A 24,152-nucleotide genomic window follows, 5' to 3' on the forward strand; every position below is an offset into this window, starting at 1 on the left:
ATTTCTCTGAAGCTAAATGTCACTTCAGCCATGTGTCCCCAATCAAATGTACCACAGGGAAATGTCTCACTGCCTAGGTGCCTGAACCCGTTTTCTTGGTTTTGATTTGCTGTGTTGGAAGTACTTTTAGTTTGGCATTGCCTAAAAAGACACTGTGGGGTAGGACAATATTTTAGCTAATATTGGAAAGCCTAGAGGGGAGATGTTCAGACCATCCTTGGCAAAGCAGCATGGTCTTTTGACATCTCCTTGAATGTTGACAAGTATTGCATCCCCTTAGAATGAGACCAGAAACCAAGCCAGTTATTAAAGTCAGACATTTTTTGTTCGTATTGTACATGATCCTTGGAGAAGGTTAAATGCTGCTCAGTGCTAGGATCTTACCAGCCTGGGACATACATTCCAAGAGCTCCATGATGTCTCTCATCATATAGTCTAGGGAGGTAAGTCTCATGTCATTTATACCCACATGCACTATAACTGACTCATACTAGTACTTGTGGTCCAATGACCTGAGTGCGTGCGTAATGTGGCGGATCCTGGCCCCTGATAAGCAACTTACTGTGACTTTCTCCTTATTCATCCTAGGAAGAGAGACATCAGTGTGTCTCACAATAGAGTCTCAAATGACCAGAATGTTGGATTGTGTGGTGGCTTGCGTTACGGGCTTACAGGTAGAGGCTCTGTGAGATATGTCTGTATGTGTTGATTTGAAAGAGAGCATTCAGGACTGCTGAGGGTATTTTTTATATGTATTTTGTGTAGGAGGTCTTTGGTGTTTAGGAAGGTTCCATTTAAGTGCCTCAGCTTATGTGAGTCTATGTGTCTGCTCTGAATTGTGTGTGATGGGTGAAGCATGTGTGCTAACATTCTTATTGATATTAGGAGTACTTTTATGCGAGAGCTTTGACTCCAGTGACATTGTGTAAATACATCTCTCACATGCCATATCAGTTTGTGTGAGAATTAACTGGTTGTCAGTAAACTTGAGACAATTTCTACATTGCTTCAGGATGCCCATATCCACCAAGCTGGTAACAGAGATAGTGGGAAAGTTGATATCAGTGGCAGCAGACCCTTTTTATTATTGATTAGACAATTGGAATGAGAATATAAAGTTATGTCAGGAGTAGCTGGTTTGCAACGCTGGGGGCAGTGCTTGTTTTCCAAGCTGGCACCAATGAAGCAATTATTAGGCTTTCTAGTAATCAACAGTCTCCAGGAAAATTTCCTGTGCTGCTTTTCTCACCAGGAGCAGAACAGAAGCACTAATCCTATGATGACTACTGAGAGGCAGAATGTGGGCTCTCCAGTAATTGGTGTTCTTGGAGTAGATGTTGCAGATGTTAAAGGTAAGATGGAAAAATTGGTTAATATCCTAAGAGCTGCAGTGTGCACTAAGTAGTTAGATATAAAGGAAGGGGCTAACTTGAGCTTCAGCTATCTAAGTGGGGAGCCACTAATTTTAAAGCAAGATAGATTGGAAGGAGGTGGGCACTTTGTATTCTGGTTTTATGGAATACAGTGGGATGGCCAATAAATTTAAATAGCTAAAGGAGAGTGATTTTACAAAATGATAGTTTTGTGTTTACTCACAATAGCCAGTGAAAGAGGCAGAGGGAAGGAGATGATGTGGCCAAATTAACATAAGGGTAAGGCAACTAGAAAGACAGCTGAGTTTAAAACCAGAACACCACCTGGGTGGAGAAGGTGGTGAAAAGTTTAATTTCTATGCGACTTACAAGAGACGCAGCTGTGGTCTCTTTTCTAGTTTAAATATGCAATTAAAAGTAGAATGCAAGTAAAACATAATGTAAAGAAAATAATTCACAATATGCAAAATAGAAGAAGGCAGCAAAACAATATAAAATGCAAGAAAGCAAAAACAAACTAACCCTTTCCCTTACACCAAGTTGTGACAAGAGTGTGGGTGATCGACCTTTTTTTAACAAATTATTAAAAAATGTTTTAGATGTTGGCATTTTCAGCTGTGGGGATTTGATGAAACTACATGTTTTGATGAAGCTACATTGTTGATGTGAATGGTGTTTAAAATACCCTACATCCTTGTGAAACATCAGAGTCAGTGATACTAGTCTTGCATTTAACAGTCTTAAATGTTTATTTTTAAACTATGAAGTAAGTAACATGAAAAAACTTAACATATTTACTGCTCCTGAATGTTATATATACTCAAATGAAGAAAAATTGTTGTACAGAGAATTTGTGATTACAGTATCACTTCATGCTTTGTCATTTTCCTGAATGTTGCTATGTTACTTGGTATTGAAATTCTTTCTTGCATGTGGTAATAATTACAGTTTTAGTATCTATGGTACATACTTGTTTTGTAAGTCTATTTTTTTTCCATTTGAAGGAACTGGAAGTGAAAACTGCAGGGTGATAATTGTTGGGTTTGTACAGGAAGGTGCAAGCAGTGGTGACTGCTTAATTCTTATCATGTTTTCTTCTCTTCCAGCCTTTACCAGAATTCTCTCGTATTCCAGGCCTTATCCTTACAGGAAGTACATTTGCAGACATACTGATGGTGATGCAGTTCCTTTGCAATTTTGGCAAAGTTCTTGACTTTGATATCAATGTAGATATTCCCAGTTTCACGATTCTTCAGGAAGGACTATTAAATTTAGGAGACAGTATGGGAGAGGTCCAGGACTTATTAGTGAGGTTACTTTCTTTAACGGTTTGTGATCCAGGTCTACCAGCTGGATGCAAGGTAAGAGTGATGCTAACTTTTGCATGAAATTCACAGTTTTCATTGTTTGGTTCTTGTTTTTTTTTTTTATTTTATTTTGATATTTGATACAGAGTAATGTTTTGCAAATAAGATTGCAGTAGTCATTATTTCTGGGTCTGTAGTTAGGAAACGGCTACTTCCTCTAATCTGTGATGGCAAACCTATGACACGTGTGTCAAAGGTGACACACCAGTGTTCACCAACACCCCAGTTACCAAATAAACTGAATGAACAAAAATACAAGAAATATGTGACCCTGCACTTATCTTTTAAAAATCAGCAACAAAAAAGTCATTAATTTATGTTAATCAAGTCAAATGCAATTTGCTCCATATTTTTTCAATTCAATTCAAAATTACCATTAAAAGTAGGGTAATTTTTTGGTGCACTGTTTTAAGACCAATTATCAGTGCGCATATCATTTTCTCTATTTTAAGTCACTGATTTTTCTTTTACTTTTATAATGCATAGCAGCACACGATTGGGCTGTTTTTTTTTTTTTTTAATAAATGAATATGGAAAAAATTGTTTATCTTTTGTTTTGGGGGGGGGGGTGACACACCTGCAGAGTCAAGATATCCATTTTCCGAATTTTTGACACGCCGAGCCTTAAAGGTTTGCCATCACTTGCATCAAACCTTCAGGAGAGGAGGAGGTTGCAACATCTAATCCCAGTTGGTTGACTCTGAATAGAATTTTGTCAACTTTTTTTTCTTTTCTGCAGTATTTTTCCCATCATATAAAAAGTAATCTCAGGTGGTTCAGTCCATCTTGTTCAAAATGTAGGACTTGGCCACAGGCACGTGTCAGTTCAGCAGCAAGAACATTCCCAGGCTGTAGCACCGCTCCATTCCTACGCAGTGCACTTGCCTTAGCAATACTGCTCAGATTTCCCTTGCCAGCCATGCAGCTAGTATCACTGGAAAAAGGCTCAAGGCTGTTCAGTACCTTTAGAATGATCCATTTCTTGAAAATTACAGCATTTCATTCAAATTCCTTCATTTAAGGTCAGAGCATTTATTTTTTGTACCTTTTGAGATAAGTTGTGTGTATCTTGGATAATCTTTATCATTGAGTAGATTTGAAGGGTTGTTGAATTTGGCTGTGGTTTCTTGTATTTTGGTTCTTTGTCTTAACAGTTGCAGTTCGGTCAGTCTTGAGCTATCAAGAGTACTAAATTTAAAAAAAAATGTATAATTTTCTGTTAGAAATTACCACCCTAAGGGGAGGTTTTTTTTAGCATTTGGTTAATATAGTGCAGTATTTTTGAGAGTTCTGATAATCAGACCTTTAGATATCACTATATTTATTGATTTTAAAGTGACTTGGATAAGGATAGGACCTGAGCAGGAGAACTTCCTCCTTTATTATCTACTGATTTTCAGCAAACCATGGTTAAATCTGGAAGGAAGTGTACAGAATGATCTTATCTGGCTGTGATGTATTTTGTGGTGATTTCTGACCACTAACCAGTTATTCAGTTTCAGATAATAGGTTCATAAAGTAGGTTCATAGATTAGTCTCAACCTTCTTAAACACCTAGACACTGAAGTTTGTCCTGTTTATCTGATAATGAGATAGGCAGACTTCCCGCAGGTCTCCCTTCTCTAGGTTGGTTTGTTCAGTGTCCTCTTTTCAGTATTTCAGTGGACATTAACTATTTCACTATGGTAGTGCCCTACTCTACCAGTCTGCAGACCTTATAGGCTCATAGGTAGTGTGGAGTGATGGGCCAATGCAGTTGAAGAGGATATCACAGGAAGACATTCTGAAACTTTCTCTAGAATGCCTGCAGGAAACAGACTAGTGAATAATGTGCTCTGTTTAGAAGAAAATTATTGAAAGAAAGAGTTGCTTGATTTAAAAGAGATGGATAGACATGTTAAGACCAATGAAAGAAATAAATTGCATAAAGTAATTAAGATCCAGAATGTTAGAATCTGATAAAACAGATGAACAGAATAATCAAGACTCTTAAAAGAATTTCATATTATGTAATAGAAGTAAGAAGTAGGATATGTTACTGTGCAGCTAAAGTAATAACAAATAGTTTTAACCATAAAAATACATAGCAGTAAGGGGAAGGAGGAGAAGAAACAGACTGCCTTTATGGAAGCATTGAATAGAGGAAGATATAAAGCAATTAGGGCAAGAAGTGTCACTGTTAAAAGAATATAGAAGAGGGAACAGATTAATAAAAATACGTAGACATGATAAAAGCATTGCACACTATCAGAACAGACCAGAATCTATCATATGATATTGCAAATAATAAACTGAAGATATCAGCAAAGGCAGGAAAACTTAAAAGACATGCTGATAAATCTGAAGGAAAAGTACAAAATAAACAGTTCATTGACGACACAAAAAAGTTTTATGTATGTATGTGTGTATATATATATATATATATATATATATATATATATATATTTATATATATATCTGGGAAACAAAGTAAAAGGAAAAATAATACCACCAAAAAAAAAAAGGAAATAAACACGTTTTGGAGAAATATTTATGAAAACCTAGTGGAACATAACAAAGATACTGAATGGATAGAATAATTAAAAGAAACAGTAAATAGTTCAAATGAGCAGGATATAAAATGAGATGAAGTAACAACCAGAGAAACTGAAACAGAATTAAGAAATGCTCATAAATGGAAATCCCCAAGCCCAAATGCAGTACCTAACGTTTGGCTAGAAGTATTGACATCTTTACCCAAAGATTTAGCCCTGAGTAAGAACTACTTACATGTGCACCCTGAACAGACACAAGTCTGGTTAACAACAGGAAAAGCGATACTCCTTCTTAAGAGTAAACCATCCTAAAAACTGTAGACCAATAACTTGCTATATGATGATGTACAAACTGTATACTGGAATTGATGTAGACAGAGCGTATAGACATTTAGAAGAAAACTCAGTTATTACCATAGAAAAAGGGTATCAGAATGTATGGAACAAAGGATCATTTATCACTAAGTAGTGCCATAATGGAGAATTGTAAAAAGGGGAAGAATCTAAGTATGGCATGGATAGATTACAGAAAAGCATTTGACCATAACCCACATTTATGAATAAAGGAGTGCTTACAGATGTATGAGATACATTCTACATTGATCAGTTACATTACAGTGACCATGAAACAGTGGCAGACCACTCTGCAGTTACGTTATGACAAAGGGCAAATTATTATCCTGGAGATAAAAATTCAAAGGGGGGATATTCCAGGATGATTCTTTTTCACTGCCATTGTTTTGCCCTTAACCCATTAAGCTGTTTACTTAAATTAGGTCTTGCTTGCAATTTGGCTCCCAGAAAATAAACTTTGACATCTAGGAATAGAGTCCAGGCTATAAACCAGTTTGCTCATTGTTTTAATTTGCAGTTTTTGTGTGATTGATTGGCCCTGTATCAGTTGAATAGAAGTACAAGAAAAATGCTTCACGCCTATCAAATGATAAAAAATCGGTGTATACCAAGATTATATATTCTGCACTGTGAAGGGACTATTGGCCTCATCGAAACTGATTACATGTATAGATCTGCAGTCATGAGACTGCATACATATCTATTGACCTCATCAGATCCAAACGTAGTGAAAGTTTTACAGCATGAGGAGAGTAACTCTTCTCTGCTTAGTTTAGCAGAAGCATTCAGGTGGCAAACGGGCATGGAAATCAAACCAGAAGTAGAAATCAGACAGCAACTGAATCTGCCAAAAAAAAAAAGAATTTAAGGAGATGGATCAGATGATAAGGAAAGAAACGTGAAAAAAATGTAAATATAATGACAAGTGTAGTGATCTCCTGGAACAACTTCACGTTGATCTGGATCAGACTCGGGAATGATTAAAGAGAGGTGAGTTGAAGCCAGAGGCCAAAAGGTTAATAGCAGCAACCTGGCATAGTGGACTACTTACACTTTGTTTTACAAAGTCCATTGAACATATCTGAGAAAATGACAAATGTCAGTTCTGTAAAAAAAAAAAAAAAAAAAAAAAGAATTGAAAACAATTGCACATCTTGCTGCTGGGTGTGATGCACTCATGGCAGTGAACCTGTATGCTGCAAGGTACAATATTGTGGCAAGATTGTTGTGAACCTTGGTTCAGATAAGTTCCCTGTTGGGGTTTTTTCATTCTTAAATTCTTTGTTGCTACTGCTTGTTTGTTGGGTGATTTCATGTCAGCTAGGAAGGGCAAGTATCAGTGTGGAAGGCAGATTCCACATAAAGATGCCTAGAAACTCTGCTTGTTCTGTCTAGGCCCAGATCACGATCATACCACTTGCACTAACTTTAAGTCATTCATCCCGAAAACTCTTAGGAGCCATTCAGCTTCACTCGAGCTTTACTTAGAGAACCGATGCCCTAAGCGTCTGGCATGAGAGTTGGAGGTGACATTGGGTCCTTTGGACAAGCACCAAGTGAAAAAGACCAAGAAACCTCGTCCTGATCTTCCAGTTGCGTCCTCTCTTCTGGGCCGATGTAGGCTCGGAGGCCGTACCTGATTCGGTGGATGTCCCTTTGGTGGGTACCACAGGGGAAGCCCTGAAGGACTCTACCAGCATGTCTGTGAGGGGCGTGCAGGTGTCCAACTCAGGCGAAAAGGGGGAACCATGGTTCATTATTTCCGAGGGTCCACTCAGCGTCACCCAAATCACTGTGCATGAGGATGTGCTTACTGATGTAGTGGAATATAGGCCGACGTCAGGCCCTTCCATCTTCCATCTCATATCTCATGGAAACTCCTATAAAGAAAAAAATTAAAGGCAAGGCATGTTTCTCCTGCTCCACAAGAGCAAGCTCTTGATTGACAGGTTTTCTCACAAAGCCTTTTCAATGTCTTCATAACCCTGCTCCAGTCCTCACCTTCCTCTGCCCTTCTGCAGGCTCTACTTAGTGATAAATGATCCTTTGTTCCATACATTCTGATACCCTTTTTCTACCTTGATATCCAGTGGTTACAAGATTATTTTATTTATTTATTTTACATTTGTTTACCAGGAAAGTCTAACAAGACACAAGTCCTTTTTCAGCAGAGGCCCGGGGAGATAAGTTCCTCACTGGCCCTCTTTAAGAAAAATCTTGACGGCTGGATGGGAAGTAGAAAACTCACCCCAGGGATCACTTCTGTGGCACTGCTTGACAGGGGCACAGGAAAATAATTTTCTTGTGTGGCGAAAGCCAGGGAGCTTTTTTGGCTAGGCTTATATAGGCCCCAGGGCCATTAGCCTAGTACTTACCTATGAACCTATATAATAGAAAATTAAAGATTACATATACGTGAAATAACAATATGCATACAATTACAAGGTAATTATAGATTATAAACATTTACATATATATGAAAAAAAATTAAATGCATTCACTTACAGGGCATTAGTGATGTAAAAGCATTAGTATGTATACACAACATGTGAGGTTGTTCTCAGTAAGTACAATGAGCTAACTTATATGAATATGCAATTCACTGGAAAGGGGAGGAATTTTCAAAGTTTGAAACATAAAGATTCCAGATCCTGCCAAGGCTCCTATCTTTTTGCAATTTGATAAGCAGGTAAGTAAACTGGTGTATTGATCCTTTTCAGCTGTAACCTGGTAAGTAATTCAATATGTGCAGTACAGTAATACACATTACAAGTGCATAGACTTAGTATGTAAAGTATAACAAATCAGTGAAGTACATGACTGATGCAGAGCGAAATGGTAGTAAAGTAACAGAGTAGATAGATAATAGTAATACTATTCAGTTTACAGTATTGGGTATTGCAGTAGTGTATTTACATGGAGACAATAGTTTCTATACAGTAGAGGTTCGATTATCCGAACATCAGTTATCTGAACGCAGCCTTCCAAAGTTTTCGGGTAAGAAAAATCATAAAGTCTGAATATGTAAACGTTATATGTATTCAATTGTACGTGTAGCCTGCTCGTGTGTGAAAAATATTCTTAATTGGCCACTGGAATCACTCAGTGGTTGAAAAGTGTATTCCCTGCTTGCAGGAAAAAAAACAAGATTTTAGAAGTTTTTTAATCCGGTTTAACGCATGTTTGATTGTCTGAACTACCCTAGGTCCCAATTAATTTGGATAATTAACTCTCTACTGCATTTACAACATACAGAGTTAGGGTGAATAAATTCTAGACTGTCTGCCGTAATGAGCTGCAAATATTTAACCAGTGTCTTCAATGCATGTGCATCTAGACTCATTTTGCAAATGCTGTCTAAGATGCGTTTTGAATGCTGCCAGTTTCAAGTTTGTTTTTAAGGCCTGCAGGTAGTTGGTTCCATATGGAGGGCACTGTTCTTGAGCTTTTTCTCTAATGCAAGTTTGAATCTAGGTCTGACCAGTGAAAGAGTTTTCTTGGCTGCTTCTGCACGGGTAGCTTTGCTCCCTAATTTAGACTAGTCTTTTAGAGGTGGAGTGCAATAGCTAGGTGTTAGATATAGCAGAGTAACTTAGTAGGTAAGTGGCTATGATTTTTATGTATGTATGTGAACATATATAAAATGTGTTTGTAAGTTAACTTTTTATTTTAATATTCTTGCCATTTAGTACTGCTAATTAATTTCAGAATTGTAACTTACTATTGTATTTGTGTACTTACTACTGCTTTTAAACAGTTACTGGTCTTTTCTAATGTATTCTGTGACTTGTACTGAAAGTGAAGTTTTGTGGTATCAGTTAAACATTGGGCCTCTTGTTTCTGTTGCTTGTCTGCTTCACTTTGAAGTTCTGGTGTTGCAGTTTTGCACTTTTTGTCTTCATGTGTATGATATTTACTACTGATTTAACACTGCCATAGCTGTTTTTTATCATTAAATTGGGATTTTACTGCATATGCCGTGGGGATCCTTATGGGGGATCTGATGCCTGCACCTACACTTTCCATTCCTGGATAACATGAACCTGAGCAGGCATGCAGTGACCAAAATAATAAGAAAAAAGGCCCCAACGACTACTTATTGTTAACTCAAAGGATCCAACAGCATAGACGGCAGGATGAGCTGACATTTGTCCGGCGGCAGAGAGGTTCTGGTGAAGGTATGTGCAGATGTCACTTTTATGGCCCACGCACCCTACAGCCAACGTCAGACGTCCCACATACTTCACAGTGACTAACGCTTTTGTATATTTGCTGGACATTCGGATTGCTGAGTGGAAGATAACCCCAAAGGTTATGAATACTGCAACATGTGAATAGAAGGACATCCTCAAATGGCAATAAGCATCCAGCAAAGGCATACTATATTCTCGTTTATTAGAAAAATGTCGAAAGAATACTGGTAAGTTAATGGACTGGTTAAAAAAGCAGCTTCTTAAGCCACTTTTGGAAGAACATTTGGATTATTTCAAAGAGGCACCCTGCCCTTATGAAAGCTCAAACAAGGAGGCTTACAAGATAATGGCTGCAACTCAGAAATTCTCTTAGCTGGTGTAATGGCCACAAGGAAAATAGTCTTCCAAGACAGAAATTTTAGTTCTGCCAAATGTGCTGAAAGATGGTTTAGTACAAGCTTGAATAAGTAACGTTAGGTCCCAGGAAGGAACTGGATCCCCCAGAGTTGAACTGAGGAGGAGTGTTCCATTCAAAAAGGTGTTAGAAAGTTTCAAGCAAGAAATAGAGCTCTGGTTTATTCCCACATGAAGTTAGATGCTGCTTCTAGCGGTACCTTAATGACAGAAATGCTAGCACCTTCCCGAAATATTCCTGTCAAAAAGTCAGTAGAGATGTTAAAGGTGCTGAAAAGGGATCCAAGCCCTTGAATAATGCCCAAATGGAAAATTTCTTCCTTTTGCTTCTGTAAACTTTTTTGGTGATTTTTTTCCCCCCAAGGAGGATAAGAGATGGGTAATGGAAGCAGAAAGCCTGTCATCTCTGACCATCACTGGAATTGGTGGTGCCCTGTAGTTAATTTCAGGGCTTTTAAGTCTCAGTAAGGCTGACCAGACAGGTGAGACAGCAGATCTGGAAGCAAGTTCAGCACCCAAGAACAGTGCTTCAGATAAGCCCAAATGAATGGAGTGTAGTGTCCTGGAAGTCACAGATGCACAGGTGAAAACAACCCTTTCAAAAGCCAAAAGCACAGCGTCAATGGGGCCTGATGGTGTCCCAGGCTGCATCTTGCACGAACTAACCCCACACCTGTACACACTGTTCAACCTTAGCCTCTCCACAGGCTACGTGCCCATAGAACGGCGCACAGCAACGGTTATTCTGCTCCACAAAGGAGGGGACACAACTGACCCTGGTAACTATCGCCCCATAAGCCTGACTAGCCTGGTCTGCAAGGCTATGGAGCGCATCATCATGGAACTCATTAACAAAGACATTGAGAACCTCCAAACACTTGACCTGACCCAGTTCGGCTTTGTTAAGGGCAGATCATGCCTACTAAACCTGGTTGACTTCTTTGAGACAGTCACCAAGGCCATAGATGAGGGGAAGGTAGTTCACACAGCCTACCTTGACCTCGCCAAGGCTTTTGACACCATTCTCCACTCTGGAATTATGGAAAAACTCACCTGCCTGAACATAAACCCCTACGTCATGAGATGGGTTGCCAACTGGCTTATAGACAGAACTAACACGGTAAGAATAGCGGGCTCCAGGTCCAACTCTAAACCAGTCACAAGTGGTGTCTCACAAGGCTCGGTCCTGGGACTCCTACTGTTCGGCATATACTTCTCAGAAGTACAGGCAAACACAGGAGGATTATGGCTAACCAAGTTCGCAGGTTACTGTAAACTGGGAACCATAATTGACAATCCGGCTGACATGGACATTCTCCAAAAGGACCTTACTGAGATGGACACCTGGTGTCAAAGTCATGGTCTCAAGCTAAATGCCAAAAAATGCATAGTCATCCCGTTTGGGAAAAACAAAACACCCATGAATTACCAGATAGGTGGCAACCCCCTTAATACAGAAGAGGTAATAAGAGATCTGGGGACCCCAGGTAGATAGTAATCTCTCCTTTGACAATCCTATCGCCAAAGTAGTTAGGAAATCCTTCTATGTAGCCCATCTAATTACTAAAGGGTTCGCATCTAGAAATAAAGAGCACTACACCCTCACAAACTCCCCTTGAGTACCTTGTTCCCCATTGGCCCTTTTTTCAATTATAAAGGAATTCCCAATACTATTCTAGCATGTACAAAGGTCAGTTGTTAATCTCCCCTCCGGTCCAGCTGGTGAATCTGGGAATCTTGAGGCAATGTTACAACTGCCTTATGTACACAGACAACCCTCTCCTCCTCCCAACAAATTCCAACACATGTGAGAGATGCAACCATATAGCCAAACTGGAGGCTAAGCTCTCTCAACTCAGTACTGGTGTAACCAGTCAGGAGGAGAAGGAAACCACACTCACTAGAATTCCAGTCTCACATAGACCTACCACGACAGCAAACCAAACGCATAAACACACAGAAACATACTCAGAGGCTCTAAATAAAAATCTGCCTAAGCAGCAGAGACCTCCAAAGCAGACACCCAAGCAACCGCTACCCCAAAACAAAACACGTGCAACACATAGCTCACAAAGCCAGTGTGCCGAACAGTCACAGCCCTTAAGGCTAAACAACACACCTGATACACTTGCAATAGGTGACTCTATCGTCAGGCACACTGACGTCCCGCTCACCAGGCTGAACAAGGAGAAGGTCACGGTGAGCTGCCTGTTGGGCGCTAGGATCCGCCACATAACACAAGCACTCAGGTCACTCCAAGGCAAGTACAAATATGACTCAGTCATTGTCCATGCTGGTGTGAATGACCTGAGACGTACCTCCCTGGACTACATGAAAAGAGACATAGAGGAGCTCTCTGAGCATGTAGCCCAGGCCGGTATGACCCTGACCTTGAGTAGCATCTTACCCTCACCAAGAATGATGCCACAATATGAAGACAAGATGATCAATTTCAATAATTGGCTTAAGTATTGGTGTCATTCAAAGGGGACCCAATGCCTGTCAGCCTGGGATGACATGCTCGACAAGCCACGATGCTTCGCTAGGGACGGCTTGCACCTGTCACCCCTGGGCTTTTGGATATTGGCAAAGGCTCTTGTTACCCCCATAGTGCCTTTTTTAGGCAAGGCTCAAAAGACAAACCCACCTCCATAGGTATCACAAGGGATAAGAAACTAAGAGTAATGCTACTCAACGCCAGAAGTCTAAGCCTCAAGATGCACGCACTCGAAACTCTCCTTAGCATGGAGAACATCGATATCTGTGCAGTAACAGAAACCTGGTTCAAGGCTCCTGAGAGCACGCCAGCACTACCAGGTTATACCTCATACCATGCTTTTCGGTCCCAAAACTTGGACCGAACCACAAAAGGAGGGGGAGTATCAATATTCGTCAAAGATACCCACACCTCCAGGTTGGTGGCACAGCACGAAGCATCAGAGACTATCCATGTGCAACTAACAGTGGGTAAAACTGCCTTCCAGTTTATAGCCTGCTACAGACCACCCTCCCAAACCCAGGAACCCCACTCGGCCTTCCTGAGAACACTGGAAAATATGAAGGTCTCTCCAAACACCATTATATTGGGCGACTTCAGCTACCCAAACATAGACTGGGAGCATTACTCTAGCTCCAACACCCTAGCCCAAAGGTTCCTAGAATTTATAAACTCAAATGCTATGGAACAATTTGTTACCACTCCCACAAGTGGGGAAAACATACTGGACCTGATCATCACCAACATGGGGACTCTATGCTCCAGACCAGAAGTGTATCCCTCACTGGTAAGATCAGATCTTAAACTAATCTCACTGGATGTTCACATCCCAACCCCACCCCCTGCCCAGACAACCACAGTGAAAAACTTCTCTAAAGCAAATTTCATACTCCTCAAAACCGAGGTGGAATCCTTCAAAGCCCCCGGGCCTGTGGAAAATACGGCCCAGACCGCAGAATCCTTTATAAACGCATTGTATGAACACCTTCAGGAATGCATGGATCATGCAATCCCAAATAAAATCAAGACCCAATCCTCCAAAGGCAGACGTCCTGTCTGGTGGACTCCAGCCATAAACAAACTATACAATAGAAGGAGGAAGCTACTACATGATAGAGCAAAATCCCAAAAAGGGAAGGCATCTCTGATCAGTATTAGCAAAAAACTACAGGCACTCATAAAATCGTCTAAGGCCAGCTTCGTGAGAAAAATTGCACAGGACACTAAGGATAATCACAAGGCTTTCTTTAGTTATGTTAGGAACCTGGGTGGGCATTCCCAGATATGCTCAGAATTAGTCCAAAATGACAAAAAATACACCGAACCCACAGACATTGCCAACATCCTAGCTGACAGGTTCAGCGCAAACTTCTCCCACCAAAGGGCAAATAACTATCCCAGCAGAGTGCTTTCCCCCTGACATCTCAGATGCTCAGGTAAGAGCCGCCCTCTCCAAAGCAAAAAACACAGCATCAATGGGACCAGACGGTGTCCCGGGCTGCATCCTACATGAACTCCAAGAAGAGCTAAACCCAAACATAAAACTACTGTTCAATCTCAGCCTTACTACAGGATAATGTACCCAAAGAGTGGCGTACAGCAACAGTGGTCCCTCTCCACAAAGGTGGTGCCTCAATGGATCCTGGAAACTATCGCCCTATAAGCCTGACTAGCTTGGTCTGCAAAGCTATGGAAAGGATCATCATGGACCTCATAAATAAAGATATTGGGGACCTACAGACACTGGATCCTACCCAGTTCGGCTTTGTTAAGGGCAGATCCTGCCTCTTAAACCTGGTCGATTTCTTTGAAACAGTCACCAAGGCCATTGACGAGGGGAAGGTGGTCCACACAGCCTACCTGGACCTTGCAAAAGGCTTCGATACAATACCCCACTCGGGCATTATAGATAAGCTCACCAGCTTAAATATAAACCCTATGTCACTAGATGGGTTGCAAACTGGCTCAAGGACAGAACTCACATGGTTAGAATTGCTGGAGCCATGTCAGACTCCAAACCAGTTACAAGTGGCGTCCCACAAGGCTCAGTCCTGGGACCTCTCTTGTTCGGTATATATTTCTCGGAGGTACAGGCCAACACGGAAGGACTGTGGCTGACCAAGTTCGCAGATGACTGCAAACTGGGCGCCATAATCGACTCTCCAGCCGACACAAGCATCCTCCAAAAGGGCATCATAGAAACAGACAACTGGTGCCAGAGCCATGGCCTCAAGCTAACCGCCAAAAAGTGTATAGTCATCCCCTTTGGCAAAAACAAAGTGCCCACAAATTACCACATAGGTGGAAATCCATTAAGTACAGAAGAAGTAATTAGGGACCTGGGGACCCAAGTTGATAGCAATCTCTCATTTGACAACCACGTGGCCAAAGTGGTTAGAAAAACATTTTATATAGCCCACCTAATCATGAAGGGATTCACATCTAGATCAGGGGAGGTCATTGTGCCTCTTTACTCATCCCTCATCAGGCCCATAATTGAGTACAATGCCCCTTTTGGGATGTACCTTACCAGACACCTGCAGCAACTGGAAAGACCCCAAAAGTACCTCACCAAGAGGATCAAAGGGCTCAAACACATGCCATATGCTGCCCGGTTAAAGAAACTCCGGCTCTACTCAGTGGCATACCGCCTGCTCAGAGGCGATCTTTGCCTGACTTATAAAGCAATGTCCAACCCGGAATTAATGGACATGCTGCACCTCAGAAAATCCAAATCCCATCGAGCCACGCGCTCGAGAGACTTGAACCTCAGCACTGAAATAAATAGGACATGCTGGAGGGACAGATTCATAACCCAGAGGCTCCCTTCACTCTGGAATAAAATCCCAATCCAGGTTAGACAGAGTCCCTTATTGACTCTCTTTAAGAGGAATCTTGATGAGTGGATGGGAGATCGTAAGTTTACCCCTGGTATCACTTCTGTTTCACTGTTAGACAGAGGCACAGTATACTAACCTCGAAAAAGGGCATAGCAAAATTAATTTAAAATGGGTGGCGAAAGCCAAACACACTCTGGCTAGGCTTATAAATGCCCTAGGGCAGATAGCCTAGTATGAACCTATGAACCTATAGTGCCCCTCTACTCGTCACTCATCAGACCCATCATAGAATACAATGCCCCATTTGGGATGTACCTCACAAGACGCTTCCAACAGCTGGAAAGACCAAAAAAGTACCTCACCAAGAGGATTACTGGCCTCAAACATATGTCCTATGCAGCCCGACTGGAGAAACTCCAGCTGTACTCAGTCGCATATCGCTTACTCAGAGGTGATCTCTGCCTGACTTACAAAGCCATGTCCAACTCAGAACTGTTGATGGACATGCTCCACCTAAAGAAATCCAAGTCACTGCGAGCCACTCGCTCTAGTGAGCTAAACCTCACCACAACAATAAATAGAACATGCTGGAGCATGGCCGGCCTTAGGCATAGGCGAACTAGGCGGCCGCCTAGGGCGCCGTACAGGTGAGGTTGGTAAAGGGTGCAATTTTTAGTTACTTATTTGTTTTAATTAATGTATTTTTCCACCACATAAAGTCTGTGTTCATCTTGGCGTCCTGTCTCCACGTTCGTCCTAACTGTACTAAGATGTTTGTACCCTCCCCCCAATTCCTTAGTCCATTCAATAGGCACATAACAGGGCCTGATTCCTGCTCTGCTCTTCCACCCCCCACCCCCCATCTGCAGCAATACACAATCAGTCAGTGGCTGGGATAACTGACTATTATTATAGCATCCAGTCAGTGATGCTTTTATTGTGCTGATGTTCCCGGCGACTCCTCCAGTGTAAGCTGCTGGCATAAGATTCTGTTCATGCCCGCTTCTCATCCCATGCTTCATTAATAAGGTTGTGGCAGTCTGAATGTTTTTGTGTGCGCATTTTGTGAATCTGCAACTGGCGGCTTGAAGACTGTACTAAGAAGAAACTTCTCTTGCAAGTGGTGAACGAAACACTCCAATGGAATTTAATTATTGGCTCTGCCTCACTTGAGTTTTTGTTAAGCTCCAAAGGTAAGGCGCCAGTCTATGTATCTCAGCTGTCCAGATTTTCGCAGTAGACATTTTGCCCATTTATTATTTGGCCCTTGCCCTTAACATAACAGTAAGCTACTGTACATAGGTAGAAAGGAGGAACAGTGATCTGTAAGGCTCCAACATGGTTATTTCTAGAGTCTGACATTTTGGGGTTGTTATTATAACTGCAGGCTGTTGAACAGGTCAGTGCAGAAAATAGTATGCTAGCATAATGCTCTTGCAAATTTCAATCTACCCGTTTTCAGCCAAGCAAGGGTCTGAAAGTCACATCCCCCCATACTTCTTAAGTGTACCTCATTAGAAGGATCCTTCCTTGTTATAGGTCTGAAAAAGCCATATTCATCATAATACTGAATGTGCGATAGAGCACTTCAGTGTAGAACTAGGGTTTGTTTTTCTGCTATCCATGGTAAGTTGCACTGCTTCGTATTACTTCATCAAAAGAACACCACATTTTAACCATACTGCCAGCTTCCTCGTTGAAGTTGTTGGCTTGTGGAACTGTTGTACGCTTTACAATTAACAGTACTAATATTTTAAGCGTCCCCTACTTGTGTTAGGATTATCTGATTTATCCCTGGATGTGTCCCAAATTTATGAATAGTTATGTTTGCCTACTTGTTATGATATCTGTCATTTTGGAGATAGAAGGTTAAGATATGTCCTCCCCTCCCGCTCTTATCTTTGAATCTCTTAGTGAAAGAAATCTGGACAAAGACATAAATAATGACGGGGTAAAGTGTCCGCATGAAAGTTTGGAAGCATATGAAGTCTGAAACTCAAATGGCATTATTTTGTGACTTCAATCCTTGGTAATTTGTCAGAAAAATGCAACTTTATGAGAAACAGATAAAAATTCGCAAATGTCTGGACAGTTGAGATGTATACTCCCTATTAGTTCAGCTTCTTTGTGTGACAAAGACCAAGTGATATCTGCAATTTAAATGGGCTGTACGGGTCTTTACAGTCATTAGTTCATAGGAGCTTTTCCTTTTTTTTTTTGCCAGTAACACTTATCCTAGTGCAGTAGCAGGGTCTTAGCTGACCCTTGAAATCTATGTTCTAGGGAAGGGGTTGGGGTTGGGAAGCTGGAGGAGGAGTGTTTGACTGTTTGGCCACTGAAATGGCTGACTTTCTGTAATGCTGCAGAGACAGCTTCTCATAATAATGGTCACTTTTTATTTTTTTCCCATTTTTGTCATGGTAGACTGCTTCTGGTTTGTGTTATTGAAGTATGCAAAATTCCAAATTCTGTGCAGAGGCTGGGCTCTGCTTATTCCTCTTTTGACTGTGTTAGCCTTAGAAATGTCCAATTCCAATCACAAGGCATATGGTGGGGGGTGTTATCTGACATCTTTGTGGGAAAGAGTACAACTCTCAACTCCAGATTTTCACAGAATGTGCAGATTTTTGGAATGTTCTCATATAATTTACAGTTTTCTGACAAATAATTGAGGGGTGAAGTCAATAAATAATGGCAGATATTTGAGTTTCAGACTGCATATCCTTCAGAAAATACATAATAATGCAAAACCTGTTCTAGCAATTTTTTTAAGTCTATAGGAGCAATATTTAAAATCTGTCCCTAGTTTTGGACCTTTTACCCTCCCCACTTATTTTTGGCATTGTCGACATTTCTTTCACTGAGAGGTATGGGAGAGAGGGGTACTATGAAAAAACACTATCACCGTTTGTCTTTCTTGTTAGTGAAAGCATGTAATATTTGCATCAAACTTCATAGTCAGGCTTTTCAGTAGTCTTAATGTGAGATTTCTGAATGAGCTCATGACTGTACTGTACTTCAAAGGTTAAACTTTTGTTACCCTGGAAATGAGCTGACTGGGGGGTGGCCCATTTCCCATTTGTCTGTGTAACTAGCATTCAGCATTCTGGAAAACCTGAGTTATTTAAAACGTGAGCTGCAGTTGGGTTCAGTAAAACTCATACTACCAACAGTATTTATAAACTGTGCATTTCCAACCTTGTTTGGTTCAGAGGGCCACTTACCTTACTTTGCAATGTATGAGATGGCCGCATAGCCATGTTCAACATGTGTGTATGGCTTCATTGTCATGTCTGGCATGAACCTGCACAGTCAAAGCAGTTTGTGGGGCATACAGTATGCCAGATAAACTGCTTAGGTGGGCTGGACTGTGGACCCCAGGCTGCTTGTTGCACACCGGATACAAACCATACAAACATGAATGGGCTACTGTGCAGAATACCTTTTTGTACATTAATTCTGGACAGTGCCAAAAATAATGGAAGCATGAAGGTCCAAAATCATGGATATATCATGAGTATGATGTAGGTGGGGCTATGAGTGGGGCTTAAGGGGCACCAAAGCACTAATTCGCCTAGGGCGCCATTTCAGCTAAGGCCGGCCCTGTGCTGGAGGGATAGATTCCTGTCACAGAGACTCCCCATGCTTTGGAACAAAATTCCTAACTACATTAGGCAGAGCCCCTCACTAACACTCTTCAAGAGAAACCTTGACAAGTGAATGGGTAACAGAAAATACACCCCTGGGATCACTTCCTTGGCTCTTCTTGACAGAGGCTCAGTTAATTAATCAATGGGGCGGCAAAAGCTGACACACTCTGGCTAGGCTTATAAATGCCCTCGGGCAGATAGCCTAGTACCTACCTATGAACCTATATTGCTTTATTTGTATTTTCTGTGGAGATTTTTCTTTCATTTCTGACAAGTGAATCTCTAAGTTAATGCTTTTGCTGTTTTAAAAGGTTTCTATTTGATTTAAGGGCATATATTTGAGGGGGTTTGTCACTATTAGGACAACTGAATTTTTCCTGGTGCTGTGAGTGTGTGTGTTCTTTTACTGCACTTTGCTGATTGTAGAACAAGGCTTAACACAATTTAAACTGTTTTCTGTCTGCTGTATTTTATGCAGTTTAGCCCTGTTTGATATAACTGAATAAACTATTGGAAATTTCAGCAAGGCGTTTTTATTCCTCCCACAGGGAGGGTATCAGAGAGAGAGTCTCCTATCTGCTAACTAAAGTGTTTTTATCTAGACAAATCCTTTATCCTCTGTTTCTTTTTAGTCCTGTCACCCTCTGGGTCACAGGTGGGTACTAGACTTTACTTGAGCCCACTGGATTACCTCTTTTCTATTTGATTTGTGGGGACATAGTTTATAGTTTCTTTTCTTGACGCCCTTAGCCTATAGTAGTGTCAGTGTATTATTCTGGCCTGTGTCTTTGTATCTGACTTGATGGGTCCTGCTGCGGCTGCCCCCCCCCCCCCCCCCCCGCCCGCCAACAAGCCCAGTTGCACTTAAAAGAAAAAAAAAATCAACAAATACTTGCCTCAGCCTACAGTTTGTAATCTATTGTTTCCTTAAGCTGGCCAGCAGGCCACTTACTTTTTTCCCCATCACTCTCTGGTGTGAGCCCACAACCCTCTATAGTATGGGATCAGACACATCCTCCGAGGCTGTTTCAGTACCTGGTTCATGTATGGGATAACCAAACCCTTAAGCTGCATGAGAGGTCTGGGGTAAGAGACCCCCTTCCCAAACATAATATTCTGTTTCCAGATATTTTGTCTAGAAATTTTGTCCTAGAACCCTCACTAACTCAGTTCAAAAACAAACTCAAGAAATGCATCAAAACTCATTGGTTATGTCCTTGCACTAACCCTGACTAGTGACCTCTCTCTTTCTTAGGTGCCTTACCTTCAACTACTTCTAACTTTTTTCTTCCACTCCATTTCAGGAAGTGTCAGTTGTATAACTGCTGCTCAGTGTGTCTTAAACCTGAATGTAATGTTATGTATGTTTAACTTTGAAAATAATATGTTTTGTAAAGTGTTTTATAATAAGAACTATATGTGCTAAATTCTGGTATTGCTTATGACTGTAATCTGCTTGAAACTAGCATTTACTAAATGTTCAGTGTGTATTATTATCTTGGAGCTTTTCTCCCCGAGCCTCCGCTGAAAATGGACATGTATCCAGTCGGACTATCCCAGTCAACAAATGTAAAATAAATAAATAAAAATAAATAAATTGTCGTCTATTGTAGTTGATAGTAAGAAACAGAAACTTCACCACAACAGACAGTCAGGTTATTACCATATAAAGGGCTGATGCTGTTTCCTTAACTAAAAGTGTTTTATAGTCAGCTATTCTTGGAGGCTGTACTCCTGTTGAGAATGAGGTCAGTCTAGCACTGCAGATTTTGATGGGGGCTCTGATGCAGACAGTAGTGAACACTTTTGAGTCCATCCAATTTGATTCTTTGGAAGATGAACAGGTTCAAAAACCTAAGCAAGTGTTCACCTTTCCACAGATGCTAACTAGGTTTAGAGACGTGTTTGACTGGAAGCTGTTTGGCGCCATAAAGGACAGAATACATGAACATTGTAATCATATTTTGAAGAAAGATACTAGAAATACTCTCGCTAAGCATGTTCTCACCACTGACTTCTCTCATAAGTTTGTTTTTAGTTTTGGAATTGTTTAAATCTTATAGTAGATGTGGTGATATTAGAACAAGAACAGAATGCCTAGAAATTAAGTGGATTTTAGAGCTGAATGCTGATAGTGGGAAAGGTTTAAATGGTACCATGCCTTTAAGACCAATATTGAAATCAAGACCTCTGTCCTGCCAGAATTTAACCTGAGTATTTAAAGTGCTACTGTGTCTTATGTATTTTAGATCTGAAGAAGTGCCTGTGATAGGTGTGAAAGTGCTCATCTTTTTATCTGTTTTAATAAAGTTTCCAAAAATTTTAACATATTAGTGCATTGTGCAGTGTCTGGCTGGATATACTTTTGTTTATATTTTGTACTTTTTGGTTGTTCCAGCTTTCACCAGAATATATTTTTATTTCTGTCAGAGTAAATATTAATAAATGTAGACAAAATCACTTTTAACAAAGATGGCTTTCGTATCAGGTTTGTGTGTCAGTAACAAATTATAAAATGAATGAATGTGTATAAATCTACAAGTGAAAACCTAAGGAGGATGAAAACCAAAACTATAATTGCTAAGGTGGAAATACAGTTATACATGTTAAAAGTAAAGCATTCATGCCAAGGGGATCTAACTAGGAAACCACTTAGTTTGAATGTGTAGGAGTGCACTCAAGAGAAGTGACCCATTTGTAAACCAATATACCCTTATATGTGGAGCTATCAGAAATGCACTGTATGGACTTAAATCATCTAAACCATGTGCTTTTTACTCTTACAAGTATGTGCTTTTTACTCTTACAAGTATGTGCAGAACAAAGTTATGTTTAACAAATTAATTTAAAAAAAACTGTCATGAAGTTAATCTTGTGCAAATGCGGCTAGCATTAACAGGCCCACACAAATGGTTGTAAAGTGAAATGATGCAACTAATCGCCCTGTTTTGAAGTGAAATAATGTAACTAGTCACCCTGTTTGGAAAGTAAATCAGTAAAACCAGAAGGGCTGATGGAAAAATAATGTGGATTGTGTTTATAATATGCTGCATATGTTTTAAGTGTTATAACCAAGGTTTACCAAAATAGAAAATAGAACCATTAAACCACTTAATCCCAGTCAGAAAATAAGGTAACTTCTGTATAAGACACTTAGCAGACTGTATATTCTATGAAGCTAACAAAGTAACCTAAAATTATTAAGAATACAATCATCTAACATATAAAGTAACATTAGGTTCATAGGTAGGTACTAGGCTATTGGCCCAAGGGCCTACGTAAGCCTAGCCAACAAGGTTCCCTGGCTTACGCCACCCAAGAAGGTTATTTTCCTGTGCCACTGTCGAGCAGACACTGAAGTGATCCCTGGGGTGTATTTCCTATTTCCCTTCCACTCATCAAGATTTTTCTTGAAGAGTGCTAGTGAAGAGCTTTGCTTGACATAGATGGGTAGCCTGTTCCAGAGTATGGGAAGTCTCTGGGACAGGAATCTATCCTTCCAGCATGTCCTGTTTATTATGTTGACAAGGTTTAGGTCCCTAGAGCGTGCAGCTTGGAGGGATTGGGATTTCTTTAGGTGTAGCATGTCCAACAGCTCTGGGTTTGACATAGCTTTATATGTGAGGCAGAGATCACCTCAGAGTAGGCAATATGCTACGGAGTAAAGCTGGAGATTTTTGAGGCGGTCAGTGTAGGACATTTGTTTGAGGCCAGTAATCCTCTTTCTGAGGTACTTCTGTGTCCTTTCCAGCTGCTGCAGATGTCTTGTGAGGTACATTCCAAAAGGGGCGTTGTACTCTATAATGGGTCTAATGAGTGTCGAGTAGAGGGGAACGATGACCTCTTTTTTCCTGGATGAGAACCCTTTTATGATGAGGTGTGCCACGTAGAAGGACTTTCTGACTACTGTGGCGATGTGATTATCAAAGGAGAGACTGCTGTCCACCTGTGTCCCAAGGTCTCTTATCACACTTTTGGTGTTAAGTAGACTACTGCCTGTGTGGTAGTTCATGGGTACAGAGTTTTTACCAAAGGGGATGACCATGCACTTTTTGGCATTGAGCTTGAGGCCATGGCTCTGACACCAGGCATCTGTCTCAGCGAGGCCCTTCTGTAGGATGTCCACATCATTTGGGGACTTTCCTATGGCTCCTAGTTTGCAGTCATCTGCGAACTTCGTTAGCCAGAGGCCTTCTGTGTTAGCCTGTACTTCAGAGAAGTAGATAGCAAACAGGAGAGGTCCCAGGATAGAACCCTGTGGTACTCCACTTTTCACTGCTTTGAGGTCAGATTTGGAGTCTGCAACTTTTACAGTGTGGGTTCTGTCAGCGAGCCAATTGGCAACCCATCTTGTGACATAAGGATTTATACCTAGTTTAGTGAGTTTAGCTATAATTCCAGAATGGGGGATGGTGTCGAAAGCCTTGGTGAGGTCAAGATAGGCTGTGTGAACCACCTTACCCTCATCTACGGCTTTGGTGACTGCCTCAATGAAGTCAATTAGGTTCAGGAGGCATGATCTGCCTTTCACAAACCTGAACTGGGTGGGATCCAGAGTTTGGAGGTTACCAGTATCTTTGTTTATGAGTTCCATGATGATACGTTCCATGGCCTTGCAGACCAGGCTCGTCAGGCTAATAGGTCGATAGTTCATGGGATCAGTGGTGGCTCCCCCTTTGTGGAGTGGGATAGCTGTTGCTGTGCGCCGTTCAGTGGGCACAAAGCCTGATGCAAGGCTATTATTGAACATGGTGCTTAAGTGGGGAGCCAGTTTGTTCTGAAGTTCATGTAAAACGCAGCCTGGGATGTTGTCCAGTCCCATGGATGCTGTATTTTTTGCTCTAGAGAGTGCAGCTTTTACCTGCGTCGTTGTGATTACAGGGACTCTGCATTCTTTCTGTAAAGATATGGGCCCTTTAGGGGGTGAGGG

General features: G+C 41.0%; 1 protein-coding gene across 1 annotated transcript in view; it reads left to right on the forward strand.

Annotated features, from left to right (window-relative positions):
• The window catches only part of BAZ2B (bromodomain adjacent to zinc finger domain 2B), a 3,835,724-nt gene that overhangs the window by 2,361,195 nt on the left and 1,450,377 nt on the right, over positions 1–24,152 (forward strand). Inside the window, exon 24 of the mRNA XM_044074749.1 lies at positions 2,480–2,734. Coding sequence (XP_043930684.1) covers positions 2,480–2,734 — 255 coding nt within the window. The remainder of the gene's footprint in view (positions 1–2,479; positions 2,735–24,152) is intronic.

Source organism: Protopterus annectens, chromosome 6.part0 (genome assembly GCF_019279795.1).
Source record: "Protopterus annectens isolate FY-2018-M chromosome 6.part0, PAN1.0, whole genome shotgun sequence".
Lineage (NCBI taxonomy): Eukaryota > Metazoa > Chordata > Ceratodontiformes > Protopteridae > Protopterus > Protopterus annectens.